Below are 19,693 nucleotides of genomic sequence, written 5' to 3'. Positions count from 1 at the left end.
ATCCTAATTGCCATGGTTCCGTAACATCACAAAGTACAATTGTGAGGAATCAACATTCTGATGAACGAAGTATCATTGGAATTTCCCATTTTCAGCTTTGCTCCCAAAAGGAGAAAGGAGATTGATCTGCTCCCAAAAGAGAAAGGAGATTGATCTTGATGTCGGCGTTGGTTTTTCCAATGAAAAACAAGAACATTCTTTGACGAACTTCCATGACAATGAAGAAAATGATATGCTAAAATGATGGGGGCAGATTTAAAGATTTTTCAGTGAACATCCAGAATTGTCATGCAAAAAGGATAAAATTGACACGTTGTAATGGATTTGTCATGCTCTAAAACAAAAAATGCCACATAGTAAAAGAAAATGGCAGAAAAAATTGCCACACTACACAGAGTAATTGCCATGCGTTGATCGGGTTTTGGCTGTCCTAAGGGTGTTCACTGCGATTGCTTAAAAACCCAACATTTGTTTGTTAGCAACGCTGAAAAAACCTATTAAATTAGACCTAGGATCCAAATATAATCAAATTCGTCACTAAAACACACACCCCGGCCAAACTTGGATTTCTAGTGATGCCATGAGACCCAGATCCCTTCTTATGTGAATCTGTAAGATATGGCAAGGTACCACACAACATTATCGACAAGACAAAAACGAAGTTTTTTTTAAAGGACGAAACCATAGAGATGAGATTTTTCACTTTCTACCTAAGAGAGTTATCTCCACTAACTTATTTATCTCAACATGCAAACATGCCACCTCATCATATAAATACAAATAGGAAAGGCCAACCTTAACATGCAATCATGCATGAGAAAAAAAAATCCACCACAACATTCAACCATGCATGGGAAAATGTTCTCCATTCAATTATTCTACTTGTATTCAATACATATTTTACAGTTATACATAATCCGATATAATAAGTCATATGTATTTCTAGTTTTGGTTGTCATGTTATCAACCCAAGTTTTCATCAACCACAACAACGCATGAGGTCTATACATATTATGTACAGTACTGCACAGAGTTGGGTTCACTGACAGTGATCACAATATACAAGACAAGCTTGGTTGCACATGAAGTTCCCTCCGCGGAAAGGAAATTGCAACTCTGCATTTCTTTACACATGCATGTACAGGAATAATTGAGCTAAATCTCTAATCACACTAGCAGCCACAGACTACACACACATTGGCTCAAAAACAGCCACTCTTGGGAGTGATCTTCCTGACGCTATCCTGGAGAAACTGGAGCGCACCAGGAGAAACGTAGGCCCTCTCCATTGTATTTACCTTTGGGGCCTCGAGGATCGCCCTTGGAGGAGACAGCACATGCTGCATTGCCCATATCGCAAGCGGGCGCATATATATCAGAGATCTATAGTGGCCATCAATAGTCCATGCTTCTGGAGTTTGAAACCAATACCTGATTGAAGTGATATGTTAACTATTTATAGCTTATATCCAACCAGTTATCTCAAATAAATTGAGTCCCTATATTATTATATCCAACAACCAGTGAACAAGTGGTATTTAATGAAATCATAGCCATTATTAGATGAATTAAGAATTTAAGATAGGGCAACCATCAGCACTAAAAAGCATGATCCTGATCAAAAGCAAATATATGTGAAACACTAAAACTTTAAAAGCTAGTGATGAAACAAGGTATATACCCATAGCCCTCTTCAGACCATCCTGCAAGAAAAATGCCTTGCGCTGTAGTGAAAGCCTGATCCTCCATTCCGTGGAGCAGCATCGTTGCAGCTAAACTGTATGTTACTCCAGTCCAGATTTCTCTTGACTGCATACATGTCTCGTCTACCTTCCCATTTGGGTGCATACCATTGACTGCTCCAATGCGTCCTCCTTTCACCCTCATCACATTATAGTCAAATATTTTCTGAAGCGTGCATTTTATCCTGTCCTCATCAAACAGAGGTGGCAAGCCAGATGATGCAGTGTACCATTGTCCGGCCAACTGATCTGCCTGGATGGAGCGGCTACTGTAACTTGTTCCACTGTCATAATTGAAATATGAACCATTCCACAACTTGGCTTCAAACACGTGTTTAGCCTTCGCAAATTTTACCATGCACCTGTCAGCATAGTCATCATGTCCAAGGCTGCGGGCCATTGCGGCTGCAGCTTGAAGGGCAGCAAGCCAAAGACAACCACAGTAGGCACTTACTCCAAGAACAGTCCAAGCATCATAAGTTTGATCAGGAAAACCATCATTCTCAATCATACAATCACCATCACGATCAAACTGTTCAATGTATTCCATAGCAGTACAAACTGCAGGCCAGACATCCTTGCCAAATGACATGTCGTCTGTTGCAGCAAAATCCCTGTAAACCTGGAGCACAAACTTGGGATTCAGATCTTTCCATCTACTTGTATCATGTATATTGTATGCATTCAATTCATGCCAAGGATCATGTGCTCCGAGATCATGGGGAACAGCACCAATTACTTTGCGTGTGCCCCATGTACCATCAGCAAGAAATCTGACTCTAGTTCTATCTTCACGCAAAACAGCTCTAGCAAAGTCCCGTTGAATACTCAGCTCAATCTTAGGAAAGAGATCCAACAGAGCAAATGAAGCATAGAAGTGTACATCGTAAGTGCACCACATGAAGTACTCCACTCCTTCAAGGTACAAAAACTTCCCAACATTTTCTTTGTCATCAAAATCAGGTGGGCTAGAACCAATAAGTGGAACGGTAGAGTTGCAAGTGCTGTTATGAAGTGGCAAATCACTGTCCTCAGGTAGACTTGAACTCAAATCACTGTCTGGGAGTACATACACTAGATCAGTAATTACAAAACTACATTATAGAAGCATACACATAAATTATACTTTTGGCATTGTCACCATTCATGAGAGTAGATGCAATTAAAATGACAAGATTAATTTAGTTCTGTGTTAATATACTCTGGGGAACCAATCACATCGAGTAAGTTTTCTTTGTTACAAAAGAACTTAGCCTTGAAATAAATGTGCTATATAGATCAGTAAGAACTTGTTCGTTCCAAAAATAACTATTTCCTGAGGAATTGGTTTTTTCTTGTTCTAAACAGCTTCGTATTGCAGTGAACTATTTCTACATAGAAATAACCAAGTGATAGTTCATGTGGAATACTCCACATGAATATTCATGAATGGAGAAAATACAAATTTGTATTGCAATGTCTCCGTTCATGTAAAATAAATACTGTGCTACAAAGGGGTTGTTAACTTGAAGGTGAGGTCTGGACAAGGACATTCCAAGATGAGACTACCAAGTCAAATCCTATCAACACTTCAACAGAGAGAAAAGGAAAATCAGGAACAAGGATCTGGAGAGATGATTACCAATCCAAACAGTTCCTCCCGCTACTAGGAAGTATAACTCATTGAAGAGAGTAATTTTGTACCTGCAAGAATAAAGTACAATGTAGCGCATAAATATATATTTATCGTACATGGCTAAAGCTATAGACAAAAAAGTATATATTCTCTAAAAGACGTATGAAGTGAAGGCTCAAATTCCATGTGATTAATAATTGGAAACTGTCCACCTCACTCCCCCAAAGGCCAAAGAGTATCACACCTCAGGTTGACCATGAACTAATTTTCTGAATAATTAACCACCCTGAACTTTGAACGATTATGAACGCAAAAAAAGGAGGGACGATCAAGGGGTGGGGGTGTGGGGGGGGGGGGTGGAGGGACGATCCCATCGGTAAATATTTTTACTGTGCTCGTCGTTGCCTACTCCGTCTCAGAGGCGGCTTAGTCGTTGACCCCATGGTGCCCAGCACTGATCCGACCGTTGTGCTGTTGGCGTCTGACGGCGTGTTCGCAGGATCGCCGACTGCAGCGTGCGTGGTGAAGCAGCGACCGTCACCGGAGCTGAGGCGTTGGAAGGGCCCTCTCCAGGTGGTACCACGGGAGCCTGTCGTCCTCGGCGACGTGATCTCCACGGCAGGATGGAAAGATGTTGTATCATCGGCAGGGTCACAGCTGTCCTCGTCAACGGTGCGGGGAGTGGTGGCTTCTTCATCTTTGTCATCGATGGGCTTTCAGTCAGTGGTAAAGGTAAGCAGTTTGAATATTAGGGCCGTGGAGGGCGGGCAGACGGCCTGGCCCTCTGCGGTTATCATCTCAATCTCGAGGGCCATCAATGATGGGCATATGACCCGGTCCGACTCGGCTTTGCATGACAGCCCACGAGGCATGCATAGCTGACGTGACTATCACGTGTCTTAGGATTACGGTGGAGCTTTTGGAATCAGATACCTCAAACCATCCGAGTGGGACGAACGGCCACAATACTGCAACAACTAGCATGCACGATGAGGAAGATCCGGGAGAGAAGATGGCACCTTGGTCGCCAAGCAAGACAAGCAGGCGGAGAGGCTTATACATAGATAATTGATTGATTTACAGCCAAAGAGAAGAAATGAGAGAGTAGCCTATAATGCCCCAGTAGACAAGAACAGAGGACGACTCCTAAAACCCCCTCCTAGAGAAGTGATCCAGTATTAAAACTCCGAGATGTAACAATGCAAAATATAGATTATTAGGGCATCTACAACGCCGGGCGCTAAGCCTGGGCGCTAGGATAAATATCCTGCCCGGTCGGCAGTTGGACTACAAAATCCTAGCGTCTAACCTGGCAGCGACGCAAAAGCTGGAGGCGGGCGCTTTGCCTTTTTTTTCCCCACAGCCATGCATGTAGCGATCAGTTTTTCTGCTACTTCTGCGATTAATTAGCGTCCCTCGTTAGCGCTTGCCGTTGGGTTAGAAAGCACTAAGCTTCTTTCTTATTTTATGAGAATTATCTTTTTATTTATAAGCGTCCACGCAGGCGCCCAGCAATGGAGATGCCCTTAGGGGGTTAAGAGGACATTTGTGATACTTTGGGGGCAGAAAGTAGACTATTTCCTTAATAATCTTAGAAACAGTTACGAGTGTAAGTCGTGCACAAGTATTATACTGTACCATTCTGGAAGCCTCTCATCACGGAGAATTGGGGTCTGCCACTTATCGATTTCCTCTTCCCAATGCTTGTACTCTGTCAATCAGATGGGAATTCAGAAGTAATAAATTAACCAGAAAAATATCTCAACAGAGAGAGCACCGCTAGAACAGAGTAATCAAACCATAATCTTCATGTATGAGGAGAAAATTAACTGCTATAGTCAACAATATACCAAATTTATGCCACAAATTTTAAAAAACAAAAACATACTCATCAAGGCATCTTGCGCCAGGTTTATAGCAGATCTTGGAGAAGTTCCGTAGAACTTCGTATATCTCCTGCCAACAGAGCACGAAATCAAGCCTTATTAAACAAATGGAACAGCTGGTCTTATTGATCTTAGTATATATCAGATAAATAAACACAGAAAGTTTGAGAAAAGGTAGCAGAATTATAAATTAAGCATTCACAGTAGACACTATGGAATTGGATTTAAGTTCTACAATCACAATCACTGTTCTGTGAAGTATAATGCTACAGTAAGGATGGAGGATAAACTAATGAGATGTGCAGAAGATACAAGTTATCACCTACATTGTTCACAAGAGCTTTGAAGTTCAGAAGAGATGAATCAACATACTCATTTGGATTTAGCATTATTATCACCAAACATAAGAAGTTTGGAAAATAGAATTTACCTATGGTACCTACTTCCCTTCTTAAATTTAACCTCGGGAGAAGACCAAGCCAACGCAAATACGACCGTACATCTTCCATGTGGTTCAACCCAGGTTGAAGCAGAAACTGCTGCACAAACTGTATCACCCACTGAAGAAGGCATGCTGGGGCCAGCATTGAAATTATCTTGGTCAAAGCAACCACCCTTTCAAAAATCATATGATAAGACATAGTACAATCAAATATTTTTGCCAGTATTTGTTTATTTCAAATAGACAAATCAGTTCAATCTTCAATGTATGATTTCACTTCTTTGCATGAGTATCCAAATACCAAGGCTACAAAAAATAGGTGCAGTCTACTAAATGACTGTAGGACAAAAGGAAAAATCACCTGGACCATTGTGCCCCACATCTCCTTAGCAGTGACTGAACTTTCTCCAGAAAGCCCAAAAATTGGCAACACTGTGACATCAACATTTTGGTTTTCACGTGCAGCAACAGCAAATGTTACTGGAGGATTATTGTTGGCAGTCCTGCAACGTTTTTAATTGATAATTATTGCTAGACAAGCAAAACAGTAGATTAGAAGAAACATGCAGAGAACATCATGTATCTGGCAAAAACTTATTGCTTCTTTAGACAGAGATTGTGGGTGCTTCTAATACAAATATATGGATGAGAATACGTTATGTCACTGAAAAAAATCAGTCCCCAAATCGATCAGAACAAGCCAGTGTGGAGATACTGTTGCAAACAATGATCAGCTAGAAGCTCTTACTTTGCAGTTGACACTTCACAGAAATGCTTAAGGAAATCTGCCAAATGACCATAGAAAAGACAATTATGGACAGTTGATGACTTACTTGTGATGTAGGAGAACACCAGAAATTCCATTTTCTCCACTACATACGAAACAGATTGCAAATCATTTCACTATATTTTTAGTTATATCATAAACTGTAAACGTTAAGCAAAGCCCCAACTGACATGAATGGTTCATTTACATGACCGCCAGACTGATGTGAAAGTCCACCAATAGAATTCTGGGTTTGCATCAAGAACAGAACATGATTAAATCAAAGAAACAGAAGACAATATTACATAAGAACATTGGAGTAAAAGAGTAGCAGTTACTACCGCCCAGGTCATTACTAGGCTGACTTTTGCCCTTTCCTTTCCGGTGTTCACTAGCTGCACAATTTTCATACCCATACAAACATAAGATTACAGATACTACATAAGGCAGCAGTTATTAATAAGAAAAGGCATGATGCGAAATCAAAATTCTCTAGTAAAATTGGTGGTCATGCCACAGTAGTCAAATGTACAGTAATACTCTCAGTGTGTTAACAGCATATACACTCTCCATAAACATACACGAGCTCTGCATACAAGCTTATAAAACGAGGAGTTCAAATTTCAGACATGTGAAACATTAAGTCGATATTGTGCCATAATAAACATTGCTCCTACAAGTAATGAAGAACTTACAGTGTAGACAAAAATGGAGACTGGGAGACTACTCTCTTCGTAGTTGTGGGGAATAAATGGAGATATTTGACGGCAAGATAATTTCAATTCAGGATCAGGTTCACCTTTTAAATCAAATGGATAAGAACTTGTGAGTCTCATTAGCACCTACCTTTAATGATGTGCCTCATAATTCATACTAAAAGAACTTAGTGGTTTATATTTTAGTGGCGGAAGTGTTTAGTATTTATTTTTTATCTTATACAAAAAAATCCTGCATTTACCCCCTTCACTGCAAATAACACGTCGTTTTAGACACGGATACAGTCCTAAGCAGTAACTTCAACCTTCATCTTGTATATGAATATATGATTATGTTGCTAAGAAATAACAAAAGAATTATAAAATATTTAGAAAAATCTAATGATACAGTTTTTGTTTCTCAATAACCTGTTTATACCGTAGGTGTGGATGACTCCAATCAAACTAACCCGCAATATGCAGACCGGCTAGATCAATTCTCATATGGTTGCTAGCGCAGGCCGGTATCCATGTCTAAAACGACGTGTTATTTGCCATATGTCATTTTATCTGCTTCTGTTCATATCCTCCTCGAATTATGCTTGCACTGAGATTTTGCTTATACAGTTGGATCCTTCCCTTATAATTAAAACAAAAAATTTAAAAAATCAATGGCCAGCACCCTCAGCCTTCAATCCTTAGGTTCTACTCCCCCTGTTCCAGAATATAAGGTGTATTGATTTCTGTGCAAGTCAACCATTTGAATGTTTGACCAAGATTATAGAATAAAATAACAACATCTGCAATGCCTAGTAGATAAAATATGAAACTACTCTTCATGATGGATCAAATGATATGAATTTTGTATTGTGGATATTGATATATTTTTCTAAAAACTTGGTCAAACATGCACTCGTTTAACTTTTGGAAAAACAAATGCACCTTATATAAAGGAACGAAGGGGGTAATAATCAATGCTTATGCACTCCTTCGCCAATGCTCATGCTTGAGCCTAATAACTTTCCAACCACTTTTTTAGCGTATCGTCCTAAAGAATATGTTGTCGGTAGTCTAATATTTACAGAGCATAAGATGGTAAAAGGAAATTTTTTACTATATTTTTATAGGAGTCATGTATCCATTGCACATCATTAATGTATGTGGTGGGTCTAAGTTATTTAAATAACATGTAGCATGCATGTACTATCGTTTATAGTTCAAATAATAATAATTAACATGTGCGCTTAAAAATACTTTTGCATGTGAGATTTTTCTAAATGCAACTATGATGATCTATCATTTGTGATTTATGTAGCTATAGTTACAAAATATACTTGCTATGATCTGTGTAGGACTGTAGGTACAATGTAGCTATAGTTACGCAATCTAGCATTAATGATCTTGCGTAGGTACAATTATGAAGATCTAATAGGTGTGATATGTTTAGGCACAATTATGAAGAATCATAGGTTCGTTTATACAGATCTAACAGATGGGATCGGTTTAGGCATGCTTATGTACTAGATCTAATGGGTACGATCATTTAGGTACATTTATGTTGATCTAATGGGTATGATCTGTTTAGGTACCATTATATAGATCGAACGGTTGTGATCTACTAATAAAGAGACGGTCTACCAGATCAAAGATTAGTTGTTTTGCTTTTTTGCAGAAATTTCTAGCATACTTCTCTATTTTCTACCATATTGTTCTTTTAGTGTATATATATATAATATATAATAGACAGATGTGGAAAGCTCAAACATCATATACAGGTATTGTGCACGCCCAACTAAAAACTATGGCCTATGAGTCATAAGATAAGGAAACTGGAGCAATATTTTTATCATGATGTCCATCTTACTGCTTGGAGTGATTTCTTACTAAAATAAATGAGTAGCATTACCATCATAAACAGTCCATGCTCGAGGAAACAAAGCATGGTATGTTGAACGATCACCCCTTAATTTCCAATCCCAGGATGATATGCCATCATCGCTAGATTTTCTGAATGAAGAAACATAAAATGATCAGTCAAGTATTTACGATACAACTGATATTAGAAGCTATAGAAAGAAGAACCCACAAGAAAGGCGGATCATGCCTGTCTATATGGTCCACATAATTGAACAAAAATAGTCTAAAGAATGGCGCAAATCCGTTAAATAATTAAATAATTATTTTTTATAATAGACTGTGTCATGACTAACTCCGCCTATGTTGTCTCAACATAGCCAGTCCCAAGCCCGTGCAAAGGAGGAGGGTTGTGATAGGCTTGGTGAGCGAACCTCAAAACAAAGCCACTCTTATGGAGATGAAACCCAAAAGGACTTCGTTGGGGCGTAACCCTCTTTGCGACGCGACATGTCTGAACGCGGGTGTGGTTTTAAATGGGTAAGGGCCGGGCCGTCACCCCCTTGGTGGTGCGCCGTATCTTGATCTGGATACGGTGACAAGTGAGCAAGCATCGGATCGTCGCATCCACGCTGCATCGACGCCCGAGTGTAGTGAAAAGTGAGCAAGGATCGGGTCGTCGCATCCTTAGTGGCGCGCTACATCGACGTCCGGGTGTAGTGAAAAGTGAGCAAGGATCCTCGCATTTGACTCGACTAGTGCGAAGGGTAAGGAAGCTAGCCGAGCCAAGTAGGATCCTCTTAGGTAGTTGGAATGTAGATTGTAGGGTCCCTGACGGGCAAGTTGCAGGAGTTAGTTGATACAACAACGAGCAGAGATGTTGAGATCCTATGCGTACAAGAAACCAAATGGAAGGGACAAAAGGCGACGAAGGTGGAGAATAGTGGCGTCAAGCTGTGGTTCACGGGGACAACTACAAACAAAAATGGGGTAGGCATTTTGATCAACAAGAGCCTCAAGTATGGAGTTGTAGATGTCAAGAGGCCGGATTATCCTGGTCAAGGTGGTAGTTTGGGACTTAGTTCTCAATGTTATCAGCGCATATGCCCCGCAAGTAGGCCGCAATGAGAGCATTGAGATGGAGTTTTGGGAAGGCCTGGAGGGCATGGTTAGGAGTGAACCTATTGGTGAGAAGCTCCTCACGGGGGGAGACCTTAATGGCCACGTGTGTACATCTAACACAGGTTTTGAAGGGGTGCATGGGGGCTTTGGTTATGGCAACAGGAATCAAGGAGAGGATGTCTTAAGCTTTGATTTAGCCTACAACATGATAGTAGCTAACACCCTTTTTAAGAAGAGAGAATCCCATTAGGTGGCTTTTAATAGGGGCCAACACTCTAGCAGATTTATTTCATCCTCGAGAGAAGAGAAGACACGTGTGCTTGCCTAGATTGTAAGGTGGTACCTGGAAAGAGTGTTGTCCCTCAACATAAGCTTGGTGTGGATGACTTCCGCTTTAGGATACGTGTCTAGAGGGATAAGCGCCAAAGTCGCCACAACCAAGTGGTGGAAGCTCAAGGGTGGAGGAGGCAGTTCAAGCTTTGAAGAAGAGGGTTATTAAGGAGGGCTCTTGGGAGGAAGGAGGTGATGCAAACAATATGTGGATGAAGATTACGACTTGCGCTCGGAAGGTGGCTTCAGAGGAATTTGGGGTGACCAGGGAAAGTAGAAGCGAAGCTAAAGATACGTGGTGGTGGAACGAAGATGTCCAGAAGGCTATTAAGGAAAAGAAAGTTTGTTTCAGACACCTACACCTAGATAGGAGTGCAGACAACATAGAAGTACAAGGTGACAAAGAAGACCGCAAAGCGAGCGGTGAGTGAAGAAAGGGGTCGGACGTATGATGACCTCTACTAGTGTTTAAACACAAGGTAAGGCGAAAGGGCCATCTATAAGATGGCCAAGATCCGAGAGAGGAAGACGAGGGATGTCAACCAATTCAAATGCATCAACGATGGAGCATATCGGCTTTTGGTGAAGGACAAGTAGATCAAGAATAGATTGCGAGAGTACTTCGACAGACTGTTGAATGGAGAGAATGAGAGCTCTACCATCGAGCTGGATGACTCCTTTGATGATACTAGTCGATTTTTTGTGTGACCAATCCAAGAGTCTTGAGATCAGGGAGGCTTCAAAAATGATGAAAGGAGGCAAGGCCATGGGCCCTGATTATATCCCCATTGAGGTGTGGGGATGCAACTCCGCCTATGTTGTCTCAACATAGTCAGTCCCAAGCCTGGGTAAAGGAGGGTTGTGATAGGCTTGGCGAGCCAAAGTAAAAACTCAGCTACTCTTATGGAGATGAAACCCAAAAGATTTTCGTTGGGGCATAACCCTCTCAGCGACGCACCACATCGGAACCCGGGCGTGGTGTCAAATGGGCAAGGGCCGGGCCGTCACCCCCTGGTGGCGTGCCGTATCTTGATCCGGATACGGTGGCTAGTGAGCGAGGATCGGGTCGTTGCATCCTTAGTGGCGCGCTACATCGGCACCTGAATGCAGTGGAAAATGAGCAAGGGTCTTCGCATTTGACTCGACGAGTGCGAAGGGTAAGGAAGCTAGCCGAGCCTAGGAGGATTCGCTTAGGTAGCTGGAACGTAGGGTCTCTGACAGGGAAGCTTCGGGAGCTAGTTGATGCAGCGGTGAGGAGAGGTGCTGATATCCTTTATGTCCAAGAAACCAAATGGAGGGGACAAAAGGCGAAGGAGGTGGAGGATACCGGCTTCAAACTATTGTACACGGGGACGGCTGCAAACAGAAATGGCGTAGGCATCCTGATCAACAAGAGCCTCAAGTATGGAGTGGTAGACGTCAAGAGACGTGGGGACCGGATTATCCTGGTCAAGCTGGTAGTTGGGGACTTAGTTCTCAATGTTATTAGCGTGTATGCCCCGCAAGTAGGCCACAATGAGAACACCAAGAGGGAGTTCTGGGAAGGCCTGGAAGACATGGTTAGGAGTGTACCGATAGGCGAGAAGCTCTTCATAGGAGACCTCAATGGCCACATGGGTACATCTAACACAGGTTTTGAAGGGGCGCATGGGGGCGTTGGCTGTGGCATCAGGAATCAAGAAGGAGAAGATGTCTTAAGCTTTGCTCTAGCCTACGACATGATTGTAGCTAACACCCTCTTTAGAAAGAGAGAATCACATCTGGTGACTTCTAGTAGTGGCCAACACTCTAGCCAGATTGATTTCATCCTCTCGAGAAGAGAAGATAGGCGTGCGTGCCTAGACTGTAAGGTGATACCTGGAGAGAGTGTTGTACCTCAGCATAAGCTGGTGGTTGCTGACTTCCGCTTTCGGATTCGTGTCCAGCAGGATAAGCGTGCCAAAGTCGCTAGAACGAAGTGGTGGAAGCTCAAGGGGGAGGTAGCTCAGGCGTTCAAGGAGAGGGTCATTAAGGAGGGCCCATGGGAGGAAGGAGGGGATGCGGACAATGTGTGGATGAAGATGGCGACTTGCATTCGTAAGGTGGCCTCGGAGGAGTTTGGAGTGTCCAAGGGGAGGAGAAGCGAAGATAAGGATACCTGGTGGTGGAATGATGTTGTCCAGAAGGCGATTAAAGAGAAGAAAGATTGCTTCAGACGCCTATACCTGGATAGGAATGAGGACAACATAGAGAAGTACAAGATGGCGAAGAAGGCCGCAAAGCGAGCTGTCAGTGAAGCGAGGGGTCGGGCATATGAGGATCTCTACCAACGGTTAGGCACAAAGGAAGGTGAAAGGGACATCTATAAGATGGCCGAGATCCGAGAGAGGAAGACGAGGGATATTGGCCAAGTCAAATGCATCAAGGACGGAGCAGACCAACTCTTGGTGAAGGACGAGGAGATTAAGCATGGCGGGGGTACTTCGACAAGTTGTTCAATGGGGAGAATGAGAGTTCTACCATTGAACTGGACAACTTCTTTGATGAGACCAGCATGCGTTTCGTGCGGCGAATCCAGGAGTCTGAGGTCAAGGAGGCTTTAAAAAGGATGAAAGGAGGCAAGGCGATGGGCCCTGATTGTATCCCCATTGAGGTGTGGAAAGGCCTCGGGGAGATAGCGATAGTATGGCTAACCAAGCTTTTCAACCTCATTTTTTGGGGAAACAAGATGCCAGAAGAATGGAGACGAAGTATATTAGTACCAATCTTCAAGAACAAGGGGTATGTTCAGAGTTGTACTAATTACCGTGGAATTAAGCTGATGAGCCATACAATGAAGCTATGGGAGAGTCATTAAGCACCGCTTAAGAAGAATGACAAGCATGACCAAAAATCAGTTTGGTTTCATGCCTGGGACGTCGACCATGGAAGCCATTTTCTTGGTACGACAACTTATGGAGAGATACAGGGAGCAAAAGAAGGACTTGCATATGGTGTTCATTGACTTGGAGAAGGCATATGGTAAGATACCGCGGAATGTCATGTGGTGGGCCTTGGAGAAACACAAAGTCCCATCAAAGTACATTACCCTCATCAAGGACATGTACGATAATGTTGTGACAAGTGTTCGAACAAGTGATGTCGACACTGATGACTTCCCGATTAAGATAGGATTGCATTAGGGGTCAGCTTTGAGCCCTTATCTTTTTGCCTTGGTGATGGATGAGGTCACAAGGGATATACAAGGAGATATCCCATAGTGTATGCTCTTTGCGGATGATGTGGTGCTAGTTGACGATAGTCGGACGGGGGTAAATAGTAAGTTAGAGTTATGGAGACAAACCTTGGAATCGAAAGGGTTTAGGCTTAGTAGAACTAAAACCGAGTACATGATGTGCGGTTTCAGTACTACTAGGTGTGAGGAGGAGGAGGTTAGCCTTGATGGGCAGGTGGTACCTTAGGACACCTTTCGATATTTGGGGTCAATGCTGCAGGAGGATGGGGGTATTGATTAAGATGTGAACCATCGAATCAAAGCCGGATGGATGAAGTGGCGCCAAGCTTCTGGCATTCTCTGTGACAAGAGAGTGCCACAAAAGCTAAAAGGCAAGTTCTACAGGACAATTGTTCGCCCCGCAATGTTGTATGGCGTTAAGTGTTGGCCGACTAAAAGGCGACATGTTCAACAGTTAGGTGTGGCGGAGATGCGTATGTTGAGATGGATGTGTGGCCACACGAGGAAGGATAGAGTCCAGAATGATGATATACAAGATAGAGTTGGGGTAGCACCAATTGAAGAGAAGCTTGTCCAACATCGTCTGAGATGGTTTGGGCATATTCAGCACAGGCCTCCAGAAGCTCCAGTGCATAGCGGACGGCTAAAGCGTGCGGAGAATGTCAAGAGAGGTCGGGCTAGACCGAATTTGACATGGGAGGAGTCCGTTAAGAGATACCTGAAGGATTGGAGTATAACAAAATGAACTAGCTATGGACAGGGGTGCGTGGAAGCGTGCTATCCATGTGCCAGAGCCATGAGTTGGTCGCGAGATCTTATGGGTTTCACCTCTAGCCTACCCCAACTTGTTTTTGGACTAGAGGCTTTGTTGTTGTTGTTGAGGTGTGGAGATGCCTTGGAGACATAGCGATAGTATGCCTAATTAAGCTTTTCAACCTCATTTTTCGATCAAACAAGATGCCCGAAGAATGGAGGCGGAGTATATTAGTACCAATCTTCAAGAATAAGGGGGATGTTCAAAATTGTACTAATTACTGTGGAATTAAGTTGACGAGCCATACAATGAAGCTATGGGAGAGTCATTGAGCACAGCTTTAGAAGAATGACAAGCATGACAAAAAAAATAGTTAGGTTTCATGCCTCGGAGGTCGACCACGAAAGCTATTCTCTTCGTACGACAATTTATGGAGATACAGGGAGCAAAAGAAGGACCTACATATTGTGTTCATTGACTTGGAAGACCTACGATAAGATACCGCAGAATGTCATATGGTGTGCCTTGGAGAAACACAAGTCCCAACAAAGTACATTACTCTCATCAAGGACATGTAAAACAATGTTGTGACAAGTGTTCGAACAAGTGATGGCGACATTGATGACTTTCCAATTAAAATAGGACCGCACCAAGGGTCAACTTTGAGCCCTTATCTTTTTTGCTTCAGTGGTGGATGAGGTCACAAGAGATATATGAAGAAATATCCCATGGTGTATGCTCTTTCCAGATGATGTGGTGCTAGTTGACGATGGTTGGACGGGGCTTAATATAAAGTTAAGAGTTGTGGAGACAGACGTTGGAATCTAACGCTTTTAGGCTTAGTAGAACTAAAACTGCTTACTAGGCACAAGGAGGAGGAGGTTAGCCTTGATGGGCAGATGGTAACTCAGCAGGACACCTTTCGATATTTGGGGTCAATATTGTAGAAGGATGGTGATAACGATGAAGATGTCAGTCATCGAATCAAAGTCGGATGGATGAAGTGGCGCCAAGCTTCTTGCGTCCTCTGTGACAAGAGAATGCCACAAAAGCTAAAAGGCAGTATCTATAGTACAGCGGTTCAACCTGCGATGTTGTATCCCGCAGAATGTTGGCCAACTAAAAGGCGACATGTCCAATAGTTAGGTGTAGCGGAGATGCGCATGCTGAGATGGATATGTGGCCACACAAGAAAGGATCGGGTCTGGAATGGTGATATACGTGATAGAGTTGGGATAGCACCAAGTGAATAGAAGCTTGTCCAATATTGTCTGAGATGGTTTGGGGATATACAACACAGGCCTCCAGAAGAGCCGGTGCATAGTGGGGGATAAAGTGTGTCAATAATGTCAAGAGAGATCAGGGTAGGGGGTGCATGGAAGTTAGCTATCCATGTGCCAGAATCATGACTAGATTTCGAGATCTTATGGGTTTCAACTCTAGCCTACCCCAACTTGTTTGGGACTGAAAGGCGTTGTTGTTGTTGTACTGTGTCATGACTGCTATATATATTCTTACATACGAAGACCGAAGAGAAGATTCCAGACTTGCATCCATTAGACAGAACATCCATAGAGAAAATTTCAGGAAATTAAGAATGTACTGTCTGACAGGGCAAAACGAATCATACTTTAAACCGTCATGCTGACCAGGAGCTAAAACTGAGGAGTACTTTTTGCTTCCTCCTTCTCTAGTTATAAAGATCTGTGGTAAATTAAGAACAGAATGAGTAAAAAAATGAGAGGTGTGTTTTAGCCTTTTAGGTAAGAAATTGTACTTCTAGCAAAATCATGCACTGCTTGGTTTACACTTGTAGAGAACTTAAGAGTGTAGATAAAGATACATCACAAAGCTTATGTAACACGCATGATCACGAAAAGGAAAACTTACTTAACACATGAGGCAGAATAATCTTCAAGGGCATTTGTTTTTAGTATGGAACAAGTGAGTTTTCATCAAACCTCAACAATCCAAAATCATGATGCCATTTTCAATATGTAACAAACAATTAGGACATTAGTATATTTTTGCTTAACTAGCAGTGCATCAATGATCTATCTACCTGGTGGCTAACACAACAGAGGGTTCTCAATAATGATCTACTCTTTGTTGGCTGAGAACACCATGAAGTATCATATTCCAAACAACTATTCCAAAGGATAATATGAGGGGAAGAAAAATAATATAAACTACTCCCTTTGTTCCAAATTATTAGAAGTTCTAGCTTTGTCCTAAGTCAATCTTTCTTTATGTTTGACCACTTCTATAGAATAGTGTATCAACATGTACATGAAACTGAGAAAAAAGGTAAATATTTGAGGATATAGCATGTTTTAGCAGGGTAAAAGGTCAGTCACCGAAAATTGGTTTTCCATCACTGGTGACATATCACATGAACCAGGAGTTATCTGCCAATGCTTGAACTCCCCTCTAAAACCTCTTGATATGCTACCAGTCCTGAAAAGGGGAATAAATTATAAATAGGGAGCAATTGTTGGCAACAGAAGTAATGGAAGCATGTTTGTGAAGTTTATCATCATGAGGTACACACACCCCATCCCACCAAGGGGTACTCCTTGTGAGGCTGATGGTTTGCTGCTCTCCCTCGTGAATGGATCAATCGGTGCTTTCTGAAAATTGATAAATATCCATGTTAAAAGGAGTCAATAAATAAAGGTACACTTGAATGTAACAAGGTTTTCCTTACATAGAACATTTAGTAATATGAAATGCACAATAAGCAGGCTCTTGATACATCAGCCCCCAAGACCAGGGACCTGTGTCAGCAGCTACTGCTACAGTTTTGCCGTGATCAGAAATTTATGTTTTTTGTTTCAATGTTCTTCTTTTGTATAATTTTCTTTCATTTGTTTGGAATTGGTTTTTGGTTTGGGTTTGTATTCTGAGGCTTCTCGGTGCCTTTCTTCTAAATTCTAATACAAAATTACGTGAAATTAGATGCATGCTTAAGAAAAAAAATCAGCATGCCAATGCATTACCCTTCCATGAGAAGCTTCTTCTCGAACATATGACCAAAGCCGGAGACCAAGCTTCATCTGATGGTCAAGGGGAAAACATAATTTGGACATCTTCCTCAAGACTTCAGAAGAATGACAACACGGACAGTTAGTACCTCTGTTTGACAATTGCATTTTTCATACCATTTTAAATGCTTCTCTGAACGTAACATTGAACTCCTTCAGTCTATTAGCGTGACTACTTAATTTCCTTCTCCAAGCATGTTCTGGTGGTGTGCCGTCATCGAAGTCCAGCTGCAGGTGTTGCCATAAAAATCAACAAGAAACATCAGAATAATGAGGACAGTAACAACAACAGCCTGTTGCAACTATATGATCTAACAAATCCCTAGCATATTCTGGGAATGATGCCACATGTTTTACCAAAAACTAACAATAACTCCTTTCCGAATAAAAAGAAGTCTGACATGAGTCTGTGATGCCTTAGTCATGAAATTTGATCTCTTGACTGCATAAAGCCTGATAAACTGTTTTAGTACAGGTACAACTTCTGAATATTGACAGCAATAAACATGCCATAAAAAAATACACAAAAATAGAAGGACTCTGGATATTCAAAGCGGCCATAATAATCAGCAACATAGCAGACTAAAATATATCAGCAAAATGCTGTTGACTTGGAGAATGTCGAATGGCGCAATATTACAATTTTGCCACCTCCCCAATACGCACAAAGAAACAATGTCTGCAGGCCGATTCTGACTGGCAAGTGGCAACTGATAGCAATTGATGGGAGATGATGAAGAAGGTCCTCACCAGATGCAGGGTGCTCCTGCTCACTAACTCATCGCGGCGCCATGAGTGCTTCCTCCGGTAGAACAAGCTGCCGCCGGAGGAGGACTTGCCGCGGGGCATGGCGGAATCCCCGGTTTATTCGAAAAATAAACTGGTGCTGGTAGTATTAGTTGAGGGCAGCTTGGATAGGGTCAACCGAGATTGGTCTTCAAGAGGAGGGAAAATTTTAGTTTGATTCGATTCTTGAAAACAAAGAAAAAGACGAGAGCAAAGACGAACAAACAATACAAGCAAACTATAGCGAACAACCCTTGCTTTCCAGCAGAGGGAACCACGTCACCAGAAGATGGGAGAAGGAGGCTGACGAAGAGAAGAGGCGAAGGATTCCGGCGGAGGAGGAGAGAGGACTTTATTGGGGAAGACTGCCGCGTGCCGGCCCGCCCACATTCAATATAGATAGTCCCTATTTTACTCCCTTTGTTCCATTTTTTTAAAGCACCTTTGTTCCATATATATATTAATAAAAATGTAGTAGTATAAAGTTACCAAGTCAACAACATTTAATTTAAAACAAAGGAAGTCCCTAAATAACTATGCGTCCCTACATGATGTAACAATATTAAAAAGGACGTCCATAACAGGTGCGGCGGTTGATAGTCAATTCTGATTCTCTATGTGCTAGGATTTTTAAGGCAAAGTATTACCCAAACCAAGATATCCTTAAAGCTGGCCCCAAGAAGGGTTCGTCTTTCACATGGCAAAGTATAGTTGCGGGTATTCAAACTTCTAAAAGAGGTTACATCTTGCGTGCGGAAAACGACAAGTCCATCAACATGTGGAGAGACCCATGGATTCCAACCAGACCAAATAGAAGGATTATCTCTCAGAGGGGGGTTGTCCTGATTGATAGGGTGTCAGACCTAATCGATCCAGGGACGGGTAAATGGGATGAGAACTTGATTCGGGACATTTTTTTTGTGGTAGATGCAACACGAATTCTAAGGATACCACTCAGCCCAAACGGGTTCAAGGACTTCGTGGCGTGGCACTTTAATAAATCAGGAACTTTTTTTGTCAAGTCGGCATATCACGTGGAGTGCAGACACCAATTTGAAAATATTTCACAACAGTTTGCATCTTCATCCGCAGGTTCAAATCCTATATGGTAAAATCTGGAAGCTTGTGGTTCGTGGTAAAATAAAAATATTTTGCTGGAGGGCTCTTCATGCGACACTCCAAGTGAAAGCTATAATTATAAATCGCCACATAGGGACAAATCCTTTATGCCCCATGTGCCATAATTATCTCGATGATATTTCACATCTTCTCTTTGAGTGTTCGTCGGCTCAACACCTTTGGAAAGAACTGAAGCTTGAAGAGCGGATTATGGCATCTTTTGCTGTAGATAGATCAGGTTCAGAAATGATGGAAGAATTACTTGAATCATCATCAGTTCAGTATTGTGGTCTCCGAAATGTGGGGGTGGTTGAGGTCATAGAT

General features: G+C 42.1%; 1 protein-coding gene across 4 annotated transcripts; it reads right to left on the bottom strand.

Annotated features, from left to right (window-relative positions):
* Nucleotides 1–847: 847 nt before the first annotated feature.
* LOC119272064 (non-lysosomal glucosylceramidase-like) lies at nucleotides 848–18,633 on the bottom strand. Of its 4 annotated transcripts, none has more exons than XM_037553659.1 (19): nucleotides 18,503–18,633; nucleotides 18,215–18,399; nucleotides 17,582–17,692; nucleotides 17,420–17,476; nucleotides 16,974–17,050; nucleotides 16,778–16,877; nucleotides 16,051–16,124; nucleotides 9,053–9,153; nucleotides 7,147–7,250; nucleotides 6,793–6,846; nucleotides 6,643–6,698; nucleotides 6,519–6,557; nucleotides 6,047–6,188; nucleotides 5,674–5,858; nucleotides 5,246–5,313; nucleotides 4,996–5,068; nucleotides 3,364–3,425; nucleotides 1,682–2,801; nucleotides 848–1,431 (listed from the first exon to the last, which is right to left on the bottom strand). In XM_037553659.1, the coding sequence occupies exons 2-19, from the start codon at nucleotides 18,311–18,313 to the stop codon at nucleotides 1,203–1,205; spliced, it is 2,751 nt and encodes a 916-aa protein (XP_037409556.1). In that variant the 5' UTR covers nucleotides 18,314–18,399; nucleotides 18,503–18,633; the 3' UTR covers nucleotides 848–1,202. The 4 variants fall into 4 exon arrangements, with proteins under 4 accessions (XP_037409556.1, XP_037409562.1, XP_037409566.1 ...); XM_037553665.1 differs by having other exon boundaries at nucleotides 18,482–18,627; XM_037553669.1 differs by having other exon boundaries at nucleotides 18,534–18,605.
* Nucleotides 18,634–19,693: the final 1,060 nt, after the last annotated feature.

Source organism: Triticum dicoccoides, chromosome 1A (genome assembly GCF_002162155.2).
Source record: "Triticum dicoccoides isolate Atlit2015 ecotype Zavitan chromosome 1A, WEW_v2.0, whole genome shotgun sequence".
Lineage (NCBI taxonomy): Eukaryota > Viridiplantae > Streptophyta > Magnoliopsida > Poales > Poaceae > Triticum > Triticum dicoccoides.
This window is presented reverse-complemented; position numbering and strand designations above follow the sequence as displayed.